At 43.8% G+C, this 18,293-nt stretch overlaps 1 protein-coding gene across 5 annotated transcripts in view; it reads left to right on the top strand.

The window, feature by feature from the left end:
• The window catches only part of epha3 (eph receptor A3), a 120,335-nt gene that overhangs the window by 89,808 nt on the left and 12,234 nt on the right, over nt 1-18,293 (top strand). For all 5 annotated transcript variants that reach the window (XM_086145554.1, XM_086145555.1, XM_086145556.1 and 2 more), the window contains exons 11-15: nt 813-998; nt 6,657-6,718; nt 10,079-10,288; nt 12,817-12,966; nt 14,295-14,488. In XM_086145554.1, the coding sequence (XP_086001680.1) occupies nt 813-998; nt 6,657-6,718; nt 10,079-10,288; nt 12,817-12,966; nt 14,295-14,488 (802 nt within the window). The remainder of the gene's footprint in view (nt 1-812; nt 999-6,656; nt 6,719-10,078; nt 10,289-12,816; nt 12,967-14,294; nt 14,489-18,293) is intronic.

Here is an 18,293-nt window from a genome sequence, read left to right on the forward strand (position 1 = left end):
CGCGCTCTCCCCCGGAGCTGCAAAGGGACGATAACGTACGATACGGAGAATATGATGTGCTATGCTACGCTGATGGCGGCAGAGCAAGGAGGTCCCTGGATGGATTTACATAGGAGGGGGGTTTCTATGTGAAGTCTCCATGTGTCCTAAAACTTGGATATTATTCATCATTATCATTGTTATTATCAGTATCATTATTATTATTACAATCAGCATTATTAGTACAACAATAATAATATGATAATTGTTATAATTGTTATTCATAGTTATTATTATTATTATTATTATAATTATTATAATTATTATTATTATTGCAATAATAATAATAATAATAATAATAATAATTATTATTATTATTATTATTATTATTATTATCATTATTATTGAGGTTTATTTCTCATTGTAATTATTATTATTTATTTATTATTATTCATAATGAGTAATATGATTATGATTATTAATATTGTTAATTGTCATTGTAAATTGAACTATTTTTTATAATTAGCTTTACAAGTATTATCATCTTTTTATCTTTATTATTGTTATAATTTACATTATGTATAAGTATCTCTCACTCCCATGTCCAATTAAAATGTGTGTGTGTGTGTGTGTGTGTGTGTGTGTGTGTGTGTGTGTGTGTGTGTGTGTGTGTGTGTGTGTGTGTGGCCGAAACCTAACTGGAATAAATTAGAATTAAAGTATAAAATAGTCTTTCGTGTTCCCCACAAACTCCTCCCCTCCTCTCGATGTATCAACTGCACCCTCACGGTTTCTCTTCCCTTCACCTTCCTCTGGCTCCGCCCCCTCCCCAGGTGAGTTTGGCGAGGTTTGCAGCGGCCGTCTGAAGCTGCCCAGCAAGAAGGAGATTTGCGTGGCCATCAAGACGCTGAAGGGGGGATACACGGACAAGCAGAGGCGGGACTTCCTGGCCGAGGCGTCCATCATGGGACAGTTCGACCACCCCAACATCATCAGGCTGGAGGGGGTGGTGACACGCAGTGAGTACAGGAGCCGTGCACGACCGCATCTACCTTCTACTGGAGAAGAAATCGCATAAGGAGTGATCCGTATTGATGTGTGGTGGCGGCGCTGGTCCGCCGGGGGTCTCTTTTCTCCCACTCCGCATTCGCAATAGCCTTTGACAAATGGCCCTAAATTGGCCGGCGCTTTTGCGAAAAGCACGGCTTTTTTTTTTTTTTTTTTTTTTTTTTTTTATCGTCCGGCAGTGTAAATCTCTCTAGATCAATGTGCTCTGATCAAAGCCTCTGTCCTAAGCGGGCGTAAATCCATAAATCCATACCTTAGACTCGCTTCCCCTCCGGGTCTCTTTATAAGACTATCATTAGCGCACCCGAGGCCTCCTCGAGGAGGAACCACTGCACAAAGACGGAAATAATGAGTCTGAACTTTGTCGCCGCGAAACAAGTCCAACCTCGCTCTTTTTCAGAAGTTCTGCAGAGGAGAAACTCTCATTTTCTCGCTCTTCTTTTCCTCCGACTGATCGCGTTCAGTGCTCAGTCGCACCCTTTTCTCGGTGTAGGGATTGAACTCCTCCTGTCTGGCTGCAGAACATTCCTCATGTAGCTCCGACGCTTCGGGCCTTGAACTATCCCTGGGTGAAAGGATGAATGCTCTGCTGTGTTAAAGCGCCTTGGAACCCCAAAAGTGCAGACTGTGGATGTATGTTTCTATTCTAGTATATAAGAAGGAAATGCTGATTTGAAAATGCTTTATTTAGCGGCCTTGTGCTGCAAGGCTTTTTATATCAAAAAACTGCACATTTTGTGTTATTTTTGTTTGTTTGTAGTTCACCCTTTTTTTCAAAATTTTACTGTTTTATTTTGCACATCATTTATCGACATATACTTCACTTTCTTTTTTTTTTCCTTCTTTTTCATGCACCATAATGCCTAAGTATGCCTGTGCAGTGGCAGATATTTTAACTTTACCTTTTCAACTTTAACAGTGCGCTCTGGTTCAAACGGGAGCAGAAGTGAAACTTTGAAGTTTCCCGAGGGAAGAGATTTGGTCTTTTTAAAGCTTAAAATAAAAGGGTTCAATATTCAGAGCAGCCTGCTGGCGACTCTTAAACAGAGTTAATGGTCTCCACTTCTTCATATATATATATATGTATGCATATATATATATATATATATATATATATATATATATATATATATATATATATAGATAAATGCTCAGGGGCACTTTGGCAGGCGATGGGTGCCAGGAATTGTACCGTCAATTTTACTACTTGAATGGCGCCAGCTGACATACAACCGCTCCCAAACAAATGGCATTGATTTAGAGAAAGAGAAGGACATTAAATTACAGAATACACATGGTGTATTTAGAAAAAAGGTCATTTATCTTCCAAACACAGGAGTCATCACTTTTTGTCAACTTGGACCTGAGGAAGCCCAGGTCATTCAGAAGGAGATATAAACCGCTGCATCTGGAGATTCACTCTTGAAAAATATCCCGATCTGGCAAAAATTCAAGCGATTCAAATGTAGATTCCATGCTTGATGCACAGGAACGTCTGCTGAGATGGCGGTATTAAGGGTCCACTGGTGTCCTTGATCCATGCACAGAAGCCTGGGTCAATCAATGCAATGCTTTTGGCAGGGGTTCGTGTTTAATAACGCACGTTATAGCAACATCATTCATAGGACTCACTGTTGGACCTGTGCCTTCTCTTATTGATGACTTGGTATTAATGATTCTTTGCATCCTGCTTGATCTATCAAGCTGCCCATTTAATCTTTAACATACCGCCATCATATTCTTGGACATTTCATAGTTTTTTTTTTTAATTTTTTTATTTTATTTTTCTGTTTTTTTTCATATTTCTTATTTCACTTTATTTTCATAATTCAATTTCCGCCTTCGAACCCCTTGTCTGCTAGTTCCCAGTGGAAGGAGACTACTCTCTTCGAGATTTATTTATTTTATTTACAATATAATTAGGTTAAAGATGTTGTTTTTTTAAGCCTGAATATTTTCTGAGGAAATAATATCGAGACCCCCCCCAACACACACACACACACACACACAACCATATATATATAAATATATACACACACAGAGTGACAGAGAGAGTGAAGGTTATGATATATCCCAGCTTAATTGGCAGTTTGTTGCCATTTCCTGTTTTCAAACCAATCAGGAATGCCCATCCCACTGCGCGCACACAGCATTGTGTGTGTGTGTTTGTGTGTGTATGTGTGTGTGTGTGTGTGTGTGTCTCAGTGCGTTATACCTAACACATGTTTGAGCTGATACAGCACAAGTGCAGGGCACTTTTAAAAGGTCTGTTTGGTTTCCTCAAGGTTTCCTCACACACACACACACACACACACACACACACACACACACACACACACACACACACACATACACACACAAAGCTTTGGGTGATTTATTAAGCTGCTCCTGTTAATTCTTAATAATCCCAAGACTTTCACACCCCATTTACCTTGCTGCTGCTTTTGGCAGATCTGCAGGCTGCATATTTCCCGACTCACACACCAGCGTAGCGTAGCGTTCCCTCGCGTAGCGGTCGGCTTGCCTCCGTCCACGCCGAGATACCCAGATACCCCGATACCCTGATGCCCGCCTTCCCATAGCCAAAAGGGCAGTGAGGTTCATCTTCACCGACAATTTTTATTGAGCCCCAAAGTGGAGATTCCATTGTCACAGCTGTGCAAAAATGATAATATCAATAAATATGAGTATAAATAGAAATAAAAGAGACAATTAAAAGATAGCAAAAGACACCCACAAAAAATAAACAAAATAAACAACAGCAAGGATAAAAAAAAGACAACAGACTGAAAAAAACAACAAGGGAGAGAATAAACAACCAAAATGACAAGGATAGGAACAATGACAATAATAAACATGATGCAAGAGGAGTGACACCAAGGGTAAAAATAAACAACGGAGTTAGGGGATGACACATGCAAATTTAGGGAACGGGGGGAAAAAAATAGAGGTTAAAAGGAGGCGCTGGTGAATGTGACGGAGGATAGGACAACCTTTCAGTCGAGATGTACGAATGAGAGGGTGAAATGTAGAGTCTCTTTGTGACGTGTGAGTGAGAGGGAATCCTTCTTTATATGATGTGTGAATGAATGAATGAGTGAATGGTTGCATGTCTTTATGTGAGATATGAATGAATGACTGAATGAATGAATGAATGGATGAATGAATGCCGCCTCTCGCATGGTGATTGGCCCCTGCAACCCTGAGCACAGGATAAGCAGTACAGATGAATGAATGAATGAGTGAATGAATGAATGAATGGATGGATGAATGGATGAATGGATGATGGAATAGTTTTATAATAAGTTGTTATGGTATATAGACATGTCCTGCAATTTCAAACACATCGATAAAAAACGCTCTCATTATTTCAACAGAAGCAGAAAAATACCCCCTCACGCACACACAAACACACACACACACACACACACACACACACACACACACACACACACACACACACACATACACACACACAAACACACACACACACAGGTGCTTATCTAATAAGATCTCCTGTCTAGAACGGTCTGTCCTCGCCAGGTTTAGTGCTAAGAAGGTGTGTTGTTGCTCACAGTCTGTGTGTTTGCAACGAAGGCCGCCGGCCTGTGGACATCTGCTGCCCAGCTCAGAAACGTCCTGATAGTACAAGGAGGTGGAAGATCTTGCTGTTCAACAGCTTTTCTGGGTGATTTCTGAGGGGATGTTCATGGAGGGAGAGACGGCACTAAGTTTGCTCCAGGAGACCCCGTTCCGCCTCCTGCCTGAGCCCGGAGGATGGCTCTCCTCCCGGGGACGAGGCCGTGGAAAGCATCAGGTCATTTTAACCCAAACCATGCTTTTTCCTCCCATGATGAAAGTGCATAATGTAATAAGGCTATTTGTGCTGAAGAGCAGGCCGTTTAAATAGTGACTCACGTCATCCTTCGGTAAACTATCTTGATTTAATGAAATTAATCTGGTGAGGTGGCTCGCGAGTCCACCTCACTCCAAGAATCAGAATCGGAATCGGGAAAAAATCTGGATGGCAATTGGGGGACGCATGGGGTAGCAGCATCAAATAAATGGAAAATAAATTCATCAATTAATAAAAATAAAAATAAATAATAATAATACATAATTTATAAAGAGAAAATAATAAATACTAATAATAATAAATAATAATAAGAAAGAAATAATAATAACATAATAAATAATTAAATATGTATAAACAATATATATATATATATATATATATATATATATATATATATATATATAAATTATTGTTCAATGGTTGCTGATTGGATTCCCCTCAGGGTTCTCCAGGTTCCTCCCAAAGTCCAAACACATGCAGGCTGTGAATAAGAAGGTTAATGTCTGAATATCTCTACGCGTGAATGACAGGGTGAGTGGTTGCATGTGTCTCCATATGTGTCCCTATCACTGACCCGTCCAGGGTGAACCCCGCCTCTCGCCCAAAGACAGCTGAGCCGGGCTCCGGCCCCCCACAGTGCTCATCAGCAGCATCGATAATGAATGAATGAATGAATGAAGGGGGGACAGAAATACTAGTGTTTCTCCTGCACTTGACGCGTGAATAACCAAGTGAGTGCTTGTATTTCACCAACTGTATGTGGATGAATTATCAAATGTCTATAAGACGCGTTCCCACTCCCAAACCTGCGTCACATACTGTTGCGTTGGACACCCCTTTTTCTACATTTGTCAACAAACTCGGAGAAAGCGTCAATTTCAGGGTACAGCATTTTCCGGTTTGCTGAAAAATGACGTGAAAGCAGAGAGGAGTTACGCTCAGGGAACCCTCATCATTCGTCAGGCCGCACTGGGAGCGTGAACGTGTTCCTGTACCATGTGTGAATGAGAGAGTGAATAATGGTTGCCTGGATAATGAATGAATGAAAGGAATGGAAGGTAGGGTATTTGAGGTGAAGGGCGTGTCACGGCGATGGCGGGGAAAGACATGGAAGAGCCAAGGTAAGCGTAGGGGTGAAGGGGAGCAGGAGGAGGAGGAGGAGGAGGAGGAGGTCACCATAATCAGGGTAAAATGGAGACGCAGCGTGCAGCTGGTGGGTTCGTCAAGAGCGAGGCAGGAGAAACAAAGCCATCTGGGACGCAAACAGGCCCTGACACCGCCGCCGCTCATTTAACAAAGGCTGATTTAAGGGTTTCTTAAGGAGATTTTTTTTCCCCTGCAATAAACCCCATGTCAGCTGCGGCCTGATCAGGTACAGATGATAGCATGCAGCACGGATTTATAGCCAGATCTTCCACTGAAATAAAGATGTCATACTCTGACAGCTGACCTACTGGGACCCTAAACGTGTGTGTGTTTCTGTGTGTGTGTGTGTGTGTGTGTGTGCGTGTGTGTGTACCCGTGCATATTTGACAAATGATGTTGAACCCATTCCCTCTTAGATCTGCTTCGAGTCAAGCAAACCTCCAATAAACCTCCCTTTTGACTCGGTATCGCATCACCGTTACGGGGGAATAAATCTCGGATCAGTCCGATCCTGCAGTTCGGCGAAGTCCTCTTTTATTGCGCGGCGAGCAAACAATGACGGCGTGAATGATGTGACGCCAGATTAAAATCTCATGTTCTGTTGCAGGTAAGCCGGTCATGATTGTCACTGAGTACATGGAGAATGGATCGCTGGACAGCTTCCTGAGGGTAAGAGATAACGCACACACACACACACACACACACACACATACACACAACCTTGTGGTTCATAGTTCTATTCGTGAAACATAACACCCAGTAGAATGATAATCACCCTATCAGAGCTTAAACATCCTGCTGAAACTCCGTTTCACAACCTCTGCGTTTTTTTTTCTACCGCACCGTTGCCCGATAGTCTGCATTGACAGATGGAAGTGGTAATCTTTTACCGTCAATTCCGGACTATAAGAAGCTACTTTTTTCACACGCTCGGACGCTGGGGCTTCAACAATGATATGGCTTATTTATGGATTTTTTGGGGGCTAATGAGCTTTATGCCGCCAAAACATTTAGAGCCTCGTCACATCGGACCAATGAAATTACCGTGAAATTCTGAGGCCGTTCAATTCCGACACCAAAGAACACAACGTTAATGGTTTTAGTGTGCAGGAAGAAGATGAAGATAGCGATCAGCTGGAGTAGGATAAAGCCGGGATAGAAAATGGATGAATTGTGTTATTTACTATTAATCTTTTTCATCAGACGGGTTACAGGCTCTGTTCGGAAAGAAGCATTTCCAGTACGTAATTGTGGATGTTTTTATTTAAAAGTTAAAAAAAAAAATGTTTCTCTGAAAATATCTCATGTTACAACGTGGACACCTGCAGCTTATCAATGCAGCCTGTGTATGCCCACATATATTTATTTAGTTATTTTTAGCTGGTGCGGCTTACATTCAGGTAAGCTCAATAGTCCGGAAATTATGGTATTTATTTCTATATTTTCATATTTTATATTCTATTGAATCTGTTGCACACACTCTTTGCAGAAAGTCGTCTTCTATTGTTGTTATTTGCACACTTTTCTCCCCTGCGGCGCTGCAATGACGATTTAATTTCTCCGAAGGATCAATAAAGCCTATCTTATTCTTTCTTTTCCGAGATTTAAAATGCAACGCCGCTCCCAAAGAAACGAAGGAAATTTTATTCAAAGCAAGCAATGCATTTCAGGAGAAATGATGGTTTGTTGTCATCGGCGCTGGGAAAGTTTGCAAGCTTCCAGAAGAATCGTGCCACAAAAGGCCATGCCTCGGGAGGGGCAGGCCCCACGGGTTCCCGTTTAAAGTGCAGAACTTCTCCTATTTTTACAGTAAATTGTGTCCTGACCGCTCATCTGGACCAGAGTGACTCTAATTTCCACAGTGCCTCTGCCTCTTTGAGCGGAATTAACCCGCCTCGCTGAAATTAGTCAAAACACAACTGCCAAGCCATAACACTGGCATGAAAACATCTGCACTGATGTTTCAGCCCTTTTCCACATGTCTGCACAGCGTCCACTCACATCCTGGAGGGGTAGCTGTTGTTTTCTGACATCTCGCCAGGGGCCTGTACTTCATCATTGTAAATGTTCCGCATGTGCGCGCATGCTGGCACGCACACACACACACTCATTCATACCTTATGGCATTGTAGTTTAAGTCTGACTTTGCAGAGCTCTGCTCTGACTAAGCCAGGTGGTCTGGCCACTAATTGCTCCAGATGAAAATGGAGGTGAGCCGGAGCCGCACCGGTTTTTCCAAATAAAAATACCTCTGTCGCTCCGCGCCCGTCTCCAAAATGTTGCTGTCTTCGTTAAAAAACCCCCGAGAAGTGGCTCACGTGCGAAATAGAGATTGATGGACGGACGGACGGACGGAGGGGTGGACTCCTCATTCTCCGTGCTTCCCCTATTTATTTTCCTTTCCAGACGTCCATCGCGATTATCCCATCCGGTCTGAACGCTCGGTCAGATTTTCTGGCAAAAAGGTGGCTCTGTCATTAAGGTGCAATATAGTGATAATACAAATGTATAACGTGCGCAGCTGGGGCTCAGCTGGCCCAGCAGGCCGCCTTACAGTCGTAACGTCGGCGGTTTGATTCCCGCCTCGGGCAAAACATCGGACCCCCCCAGCTGCTCCCAGTGTTTGAGACCATTTACTATTTATTGATATGAATTAGCTTAAAATTAAAGGGTTGTCAGTTGTTAACCGATTCAACTTTATTTTCATTATTCATGTATAAGTGCAGGCGCGGCGAAATGCAGTTTAGCATCGAACCAGAGGTGCAAAAAAAAATCAGTGGGTGCTGATAATTTAAAATAAAGATAAATTGCAGTTACATTCATTACCGTAATTTCTGGACTACTGAGCGCCCCTGAATATGAGCCGTTCCAGCTAAAAATTACTAAATAAATATAAGTGTACATATATAGGCCGCACTTGCCTATAAGCTGCAGGTGTCCATGTTGTAACATGAGATATTTACACAAAAACATTTTTTTTTAACTCTTAATTACATACATACTGGTATCATCCAGAAATATGTGCTGGAAATGCCTTTTTCTGAACAGTGCCTGTAATATGGCTGATGAAAATGATTAATAATAAATAACACAATCCATCAATTTTCTATCTCTGCTTTATCCTACTCCGGCTGATCTCTATCTTGGTCTTCCTCCTTCGCACTGAAACTATCAATGTTGTGTTCTTTGGTCCCGGAATTGAACGGCCTCGGAATTTCAAGGTAATTCATTGGTCCGATGTGACGAGGCTAAATGGTTTGGTGGCATGAAGCTCGTCAGCCCCCAAAAAAACAAGAAATAAGCCATATCATTGTCAAAGCCGCAGTGTTCAAAACGTGTGAAAAAAGTAGCGGCTTATAGTCCGGAGATGATGGTAACGGTCTGACATGTGTTTTATGTCAATAATATAGAGGTTATATACAGATTGGATATGATTTATTTATTAGAGAGATGGATATGTGCATTAAATTTGGTAAACTATCGCAGGCAACGATAGACATCATTTACAAGAAGAAAGTACAGATGATAAGTTTCGCTATCCATAAACGCAGCTGAATTGAACATTAAATTGCGCAAAACAAATAAATATAGACTACTGCGGGTGACCAAGTGTGTGTGTGTGTGCCGAATGGTTCAGTGGTGCATTTGTAGTGGATTACAGAGACAAAACAAATAAAATGCAATATAACTAAACCGTTCGTTATCTAATCGTGTTAAATCGTGAGCATTCAGTTGTTTTTATTGTTGTCAGAGGACAGGAACCCTAAAACTTTAAATCGAGACATCTAAGAAATCAATGGAGCCCCTTAACATTGTTTGAATAAAGAATATTAATTCTGTGTTCCGTACGTCGACAGTTGAGCTTAATGCCAAGGATGACTTTTAAAGGTTAATGAATGTGCAGCGGTTACAAACGCGCAGGGCTTTCATCTTAGTGAGAAAGTTCAGACTCCGTTTGTATTATGGGACGATTAAAGGTGTGACGCTAATTGTCTTTTCATTCCCTCTCTTTTTTATTTGTTTCCTCAGAAACATGACGCACAATTTACGGGCATCCAGCTGGTGGGCATGCTGCGCGGCATCGCCTCAGGCATGAAGTACCTGTCCGACATGGGCTACGTCCACCGGGACCTGGCGGCCCGGAACATCCTGGTCAACAGCAACCTGGTGTGCAAAGTGTCCGACTTCGGCTTGTCCCGGGTGCTGGAGGACGACCCTGAGGCTGCATACACCACCAGGGTGAGACGAAGGACAAAAACCCAGAGCTGATGGTCGAATCGCGTGGGAGAGAAGGTTTACGTATCACGGAAAATATAAATAACTGGAACAGGCTGCATTTCCGCACTGCCTACATAACTCTCGCGCATATTCAAAAGCACAATCCTGCACTCCTGAGATTCTCCTCCCTTTTTTCGGGAAATTGATCATCTGCCATCATCTCTGTCTTGATGCAGAGAGCCCTTTCGACTCTCTACAAGTCCTGCCTACTTTTTGGGAATTCGATTATCTGCCACCATAACTATTGTAATATAGGCAGCCTTTTATCCTTTGCAAGCTCCGCCCCTTTTTGGGGAGATAGTTATGCAAATAGCCTTTTCTTTTGACTGGAAGCCCTGTCCTGTTTTGGGGATATAGAATAGCTTGCCACAGCTTCATTGTAATGCAGGTAGCGTTTTCTACTTGGCAAGCCCTGCCCCCTTTTTCAGAATTCGATTGTGTGCTATCATCCCTATTGTAATGCAGATAGGCATTTCTACTGTCTGCAAGCCACACCCCTTTTTGGGAGATGAAATTGTTTGTCACATCCCCGTTGAAATGCAGATAGCCTTTTCTTCTTTTCAAGTCCCGCCCCTTTTTTTGTAAATGTGACTTTTTTTTTTTTTTTTTTTTTTTTTTTTTGCCACCACCCCTTTTTGTAGAGCAGATAACCTTTTCTCCTCTGCAAGCCCTGCCCCTATTTTGGAAATTCAACCGACTGCTTTCTGCCTGCTGTAATGAGATTCCTTTTCAATTCGCTGCAAGCCCCGCCTCCTTTTTTTTTGTTAATACTATAGTCTCCCACCACCTATCTTGCATGTCCCCTTTAGTGTTTGAGTTTAAATGTGCAATTTTTCGAAGGCGAAAAAAAAAGCCAAAACCTCAACCCGGTTGAATTTCAGTTCAAAAATCTGCGAACAGGGAGACGTTCAGCCTGCCGGCATTCGGGTCCGACAACAGTCGTGTCACTTTCCCCCCGACTGGAATCCCGCAGACTGAAACACGAGCGGCGGCGCGGCGCTCTCCAGGCGCACAGCTGTACTTCTTGCATGTGTGTGGTCACTTTCGTCACAGGATCCTGTGGTGGAGACCATGCGTGCAGTCCCCTTTAAACATGGTGTAATTTGCCCGGCTGTAGATTGCTTGTCAAATAAACAGTCGGTGTGGCGTTTTCCTTTCTCCCAGAAATACATAATCTACAATAATAAGACAGAATAATAAACTTCTCCATGTTACAGTAACTGACAACTCTCTACGCATCGGAGATTCACGTCCGGCCCTCTCCCAAAACTCCCATGTTTGTGTGTTCTCATTCGATAAAGCCTTTCTGCCTGTGTCTGTGTGTGTGTGTGTGTGTGTGTGTGTGTGAGTGTGTGTGTTCCTACAGCTTTGCACTCTTATGGACGCAGGTTGTTCCAGTGACTGCATGGGCATGTGTCATATCCATTCACAGTATTCATTTAGTATCCGGGCAGTATACAGACGGTGTGTGTGTGTGTGTGTGTGTGTGTGTGTTTTTTAAAGGCGGGTGTGTGTCGACGGGCAAGAGCAGGGTGACTTGGCTGGTGACTTTGTTTGCTTTGGCAGCTCTTGGCCTCCCTTCCTTCAGCTCGGTTTACCTTATTGTCCCGCTTCACGGCTGGAATGACAAATGCAGCAGACGCGGTGGTGAGAAATCACGCAGGAGAGTGTTGCAGTCCTCGTCTCTTGCAGTCGGAATATGGCGAGCGCGGGCCGTGGGAAAGTCAATTAATCAATGGATGCTAAAATTCTCCTTTGAAAGTCCAGCATTAAAGTGCTTTGATGGGATTCAGCAGCCTTTTTGAGGCTGCAGAATACAAGTCCATAACAATCATAATTGGATATGGACGTCAGTGCTGGGAAAGGTGAAGATCAAGACATGCAGGTGGTGAACCTTACAGGACCCCCAAAAGAAAAGCTCTTATTTTACATCCTCGGTGTGAACACTGGAAGCAGCAGCCATGCTTTTAGGTGCGATGAAGCCTTAGCTACGTCAAATGTAGTATTCCCTTATTCAGCGATGGCTTCTCCCGACGGAAAAGATTTTTTTTTGGCATTTCTTTTCCAGCGTCCTTCGGCTCCCGGTTGGCTGCAGCAGGCTGCCGGGCTGCCAAGTCCTTCTCTGAACGCGCCCGCTGCTGCTTCAAAACAGTTTCCCCCCGGGGTCTTTCCAGAAGGCTACGGCTGCGCAGGTCATCGATTGTGACAAGACTTCCACAATAAAAGCTCGCGGATGTAATCTAATTACACTGAAATCATAAAAAGTGTCATTTTAAAGTACATCCAATGTCTTGTCATAAATTCTAAAGGTCTGCATCTCCATACTGGAGAGACGGACCACGGCTCTGCGATATTCACTGTTTCTGCAAAGTATCTCCATTAAATTACATCAAACGCGTCTACATTTTCAACTCTCCTATATTCCACAACTGCATTATTGCAATCATCTAATGTCTAATGGATTCTCTATCTTGCTCTCTGTGTCCCAGGGGGGTAAGATCCCCATCCGGTGGACGGCCCCCGAGGCCATTGCCTACAGAAAGTTTACGTCAGCCAGCGATGCTTGGAGTTACGGCATCGTGCTCTGGGAGGTGATGTCATACGGGGAGCGGCCGTACTGGGAGATGTCCAATCAAGATGTGAGTATCTGCCTCGGAGGCATCTGGTCACTCGCGGCTGGCCAGCGCTTCCAAAATAAAATGTTTAAAATGAAGTAGAAAATTTTTTATTATGACACTGCCAAAGGCAATACAGTAGCATTTAATCATATTAAAATGTCAAAATCTGCAGAAATGTATCACAACACTTGGTTTAGAAGGTTGACTGAGGTAAAGTCAGGTTTTATTTAAATGGTGCCAAAGCACTGCTGTCTGATGACAGCTACAACCTTGGACAAATCCAATGTGGGCGGCCTTCTGCCTCAACCGAGGACAGATAGATGGAAAGGAAAGGGGTACGAGGGTTGGGAGGGACAGGAACTTATGATTTATTACTACTGTTACAAGTAGCGCTTACATGTAGTGACATGCTAATAGCTGAAATGAAACAATAAAATCGTAATTTCCGCACAATAAGCTGTTGCTTTTTTTACACGATTCGAACACTTAGCACTTAAACAATGATGCAGCTAATTTATGGATTTTTTTTTGGGCTAACCAGCTTCAGGCCGCCAAAACAATTAGCCTCGTCACATCAGACCAATGAAATTATAGTGAAATTCTGAAGCCGTACAATTATGACACCGAAGAAGACAACTTTAATGGTTTTAATGGTTTAGACGTTGCAGTAGATCAAGCCCCGCCACTCAGGAACTTTTGAATTAAAGGAACCCATTTTAGGGGAAGATATGAGGTTACCGATGAAGAGACGCATCCTCGGAAGACTCCGAATAAGCTAACGGGTACACAATCGTGAATAAAATATCAAATCATTTTGAAAGTTTCGGTTGTTAGCTCTTCCAAAGTGCCGTGTTGAAAATATAGATGCAGCACAGCAGGACGGGAGGACATGCAGCCGCCTGATTCTGCAGAATTAAATAAACCAATGCAAAATTAGCAAGTTTTTATTTTCTGTGAGTTGTTTTTTTTATAAGAATTTGACCTAGGAGCTCTTCTTTTTTTCCAGTGTTTGTTTGTATCCTTTCCACAAGGCATGTCAAAATTAACTCCTCAATTAGCTCCTGCCCAAGGACTTTGGCCTACACACTGATTGGTTCCGAAGTGTGATTCAGACAATTTTTTTTTTTTTTTTGATAAATTATGGAAATAGCTCCGAACCCCTGGGAGGTACACTTCCAGGAGGAGTTGTCACAAATATGGAAACTAGACCAAGATGTTGCAGGCATTAGAAATGATAGACTTTCCATGAATTTCTTAATTTATCAGTTGTGCATTTGATGCCTTTAAATTGATATTGTATTATCAGCGCTTGTTATTCACCCTCAGCACTTTTTCCCGCCTGCATCTAGGTAATAAAGGCCGTGGACGAGGGCTACCGCCTCCCGCCGCCCATGGACTGCCCCGCCACCCTCTACCAGCTGATGCTGGACTGCTGGCAGAAGGAAAGGAACAACCGTCCCAAGTTTGAGCAGATAGTCAGCATCCTGGATAAACTCATACGCAACCCTGGCAGCCTCAAAATCACAGCCAACACCACGTCCAGGTACGACCCGAGGGTCCAAAGATAACTTAGTGATAAAGAGCACAGGAAGTGAATGTATATAAATGGATGAATGCAAGAAATGGGCGCTCAGTTTTTATTGCCGCATATATAATGCGGCAGCTCCCATTATACTGGCTACAGACAACATTATGGGCTATCGCGGGTCGTAGCTTGTCTGGATTAGGAGGCTAGCGGGACAGTAACGGCAGCCCGACCTCATCGCGTCTAATTCGGCGTGATCAGTAAAATGGACGATTTAAGAAAAAAGGAATAAATCGAGCAAAAGGTTGGAGAACCGATTTACTTTTGATTCTACTCGGAGCACCCCGTCCTTTGTTTCTCGGCACCTTTTGGATTATTTGCCAACGCTTGTTTTCCTGCGCCCTTGTGGGGTCCGCCGCTATCTCGTGGGGAATCTGGGCGACGGGGAGGGGTCGGTCTTGTTCTGGGCAGGAAGTGGGGCGGGCGGCAGGTCTCCAGCAGACGGCTGCGGTATTATGGAGACGTCAGAGCTCATAACATTGACTAATGATTTCTTAAGAAAGTGAAAATAGGTCCCTTGGAGTTTGCATGTAATTTTCCTGATTGGCTTTTAACACCGGGTGAGCACGGGCTGGCCGACGGAGCCTAGTGTGGTGATTTATGAGAATTGCGCGAGTGTGTGCGTGTGTGTGTGAAGTTGCACAGCAGGAGCAGCTGCACTCGACTCCGCACACCTCGTTTGTCTCGGAGCTGTCCTGGCTGGTTAATGGAGCCGCTCCACCCCCTCCTCCGAAAGCCCACGCCAGAGCCTGGAACTGGGGTATAGCATCTGGAGGGTTCAGGGGTGGAGCCCGGTCAGAGTTTACTGTCTGCGCATATATATGCAGAAGGGCTCGGGGCACCGGTCAAGGTTGGCTGTCAAAGCCTAATTATAGGCTAACAAGAGCCCAGACAAGGTTGGAGGCTGCTGTCTATCAGCCTGGCTTTGCTCTGTAATACTAACTTACAAGATATGAGGTTATAATGTCATCGCAGAGTAATTTGTGTGTGTTTCTTCAACAAAGTATGGTCGCGGCAGCAACCAAAGAAATCAGGACTACCTCTAAGGGATGTCAATCAGTGTTATTTCTCAGGAGTTTCTTAAAGCGCAGCTACCCATGGATGTGGATGTGGCTTTTTGTATAATAAACATTTCCCTCGCGCAATGAAAAACCTAAATTCGTAATGACAAGCCCCGTGGAAATGAAAAACCGAAAATCGAATCTATAACGTTTCCCGGTCTGATTTCCAAAAACATACCTGCGGCAAGACAATGTAGGTCCATTTTGGTTCGGTTGGCTTTGCTTCTTTTTGCTGCGCTGAGTTTGACATCAGGCTGGAGCTCCTACGCGAGCTGCAGCATTTCCTGGCAGCGGCGTTTGAGGGGAAGTACCTTCGACCGGACCATTTTGACCGGACTAACGAACTGCAAAGTTTTCAAGTCCACTCAGTTGTAATTTATTTGACGCCAAATCACAACACGGTTGTCTTGTGACACTTTCCATGCAGAGCAGGTCTGGACCGCACTCTTTAAAGTGAGCTACAGAAACCCGACGTTCCCCCTAAGCACTCGGCGGCGGGGGCTGAACGCTGCCTTTTACTGGTGCAGAAACCCTGGAAAGATCTGAGCTCAGCGGTCATTCGGGTAGAAGGACAGAGGGAGGTAAAACGTCAGAGTATATAGAGAAAGAGGAGGTATGAGGACACTGAAGATCTATTTCGAGTATCAATAGTAGCACTAACAGTAACATGCAGCAATAGCAATAATAATAATAACGATATTATTATATAATTATATTATTATTATTGTTATTATTAATATTATAATTATCTTATCATTGTTATTATTAATATTAACATAATCATCCAATTATCATTATTATCATTAGTATTATTGTTGTTGTTATTGTTATCATTATCATGTTGAACATGTGCATGAATGTGATACAATGAGAGCTTTAATAGTCAGAACAGGAATTGCAATGGTGGACGCCTTGAGGGACACTGCAGTAGATCAGGCAACGCAAAATGAGACTGCACCAGGACTCTGGAGAAGATACAAGGCAGCCATCATGTAGGAAGAGTGGGTGGAATGAGAGAAGTGCATCCGTCAGCAGATAAGGTCATGGCAGCGTAATCAGGGGCTAGCTTAGCCCTAGCTATAAGCTTTCTCATAAAGAAAGGTTTTAAGCCCATTTTTAAACAAAGAGAGGGGGTCCAGTCCCCGAATGGAGATTGGAAGATGGTTCCACAGAGGAGCTTCCACAGAAGAGGAGCTCAGTAACTTGGTAACTGACTGTTGTGAGTCTGATTCTCACGTCCTGGGCGAACCATGCCGTGTCTCTGTTGTGTTGCGCATCAAGCCTGGATAAGCTTTTGTAGATAATCGTATTAGATTGGCGGCTGCTGTCCTCCCGTCACCATGCAGAGCCCAGGATACGAGGTCAATATATCACCGAGAGAAGATCTGGGCACCGAGTCGATGATAGTGAAACGCGAGGGGGCCCTTTGGACGGTTTGAGTATTTGAGCTATTTGAATTTGGGCTCGGTCTTAGACATTCGATGAATCGCCGTGGAGGTATCGTGCACGCATGGGTGGAATCCAATCAAAAGCTCCCACTTCGAGCTATCCTGGAGCATCCGCAGGACCACCGGAGTCGTATTGATTCAAGGTACATGGCGCCCCTCATACCCAACTGCGGCACCTCCACTTTTTGATCCGAAGGCTAATATCGGCCCTATATTTCAGCCTGAGCCCTCCTCCAGGAGCCCTCTGGGACTTTGCTTAGCAACAGGAAAACAAGGCTACGCGCAGTCTGGCTGGTTTTGGGGTCGGACAGTGAAGGATAGAGCCAACAGGAACGGGATTCGCCCGCGTTCGGGTCCTCTTCCACAAAAACAGCACCGCACATATCAGCGGTTGTGCAATAAATCCCCCCCCAGCCACGGGAATAAAAGTACTAACCTCTATTTATTAATTGTACGCTCTGAGTGATGCGCAGAGTTACTTTAATCTGCTCTTTGAAAGGCTGTAATTTGTCAGGCTACCATGTTGTACTTTGAGGTATTGCCTCATTTTTACAGCATAATTCAAATAAATTGAGTGTACTTTGCCTCCCCGGCATATTTATAGAAAGTGTTAAGTCTACCAGGGGTTTGGAGACCTCCTCTGCAGTTAGACAGAGGCTTTCTTTTCGCTCCTCACTGTATTTGCCCCCACCTTCATCGCAACATCTCTTTCCCCCCCGAAGATCCCATCTCTTGCGTTGCCGAGAGATGTGCGCCGCTGTAAATGCAGCAACAAAGGAAAGTAAGAGAATTATAAGAGGAAGGGGGGGGGCGAGGTCATTGCTAGTTTACCTCTCAGAGGAGAGAGAGAGAGAGAGAAAGAGAGAGAGAGAGAGACGGGAGAATGATTTAAGGTGGAGGAGAAGAGAGGGTAAAGACAAGGAGCGGCGCAGGAAAGAACATCCGAGGAGAAGATCGATAATCTGTTTTTTATTGTTCTTTTATTCCTAAATAAATATGAACGTTACTTTCGGATTGGTGTTTTCATCTCAAATGCTTCTGCGGAAAATGGACCGCCATCTTTCCCTCCCTTATGCAAAGAATCCCGCATTCTGCGCCTCAATCCCCTCTTCCTTTTTTTTTTCTTTCGCTTTCTCCACACTCACCGGTCTTTCCAGGGGTCCCCGGGGGCCCCTCGGCTTTTGGACATGTCTCTGATCTGGCAGGAAAAGACTCAATCGCTGTAACAGCATCCCCTCTCCAGCGCCTCCAACG

This window comes from Fistularia commersonii, chromosome 4 (genome assembly GCF_037954325.1).
Source record: "Fistularia commersonii isolate RoL2024-O1a breed Wild chromosome 4, RoL_Fcom_v1.0, whole genome shotgun sequence".
NCBI classification, from domain to species: domain Eukaryota; kingdom Metazoa; phylum Chordata; class Actinopteri; order Syngnathiformes; family Fistulariidae; genus Fistularia; species Fistularia commersonii.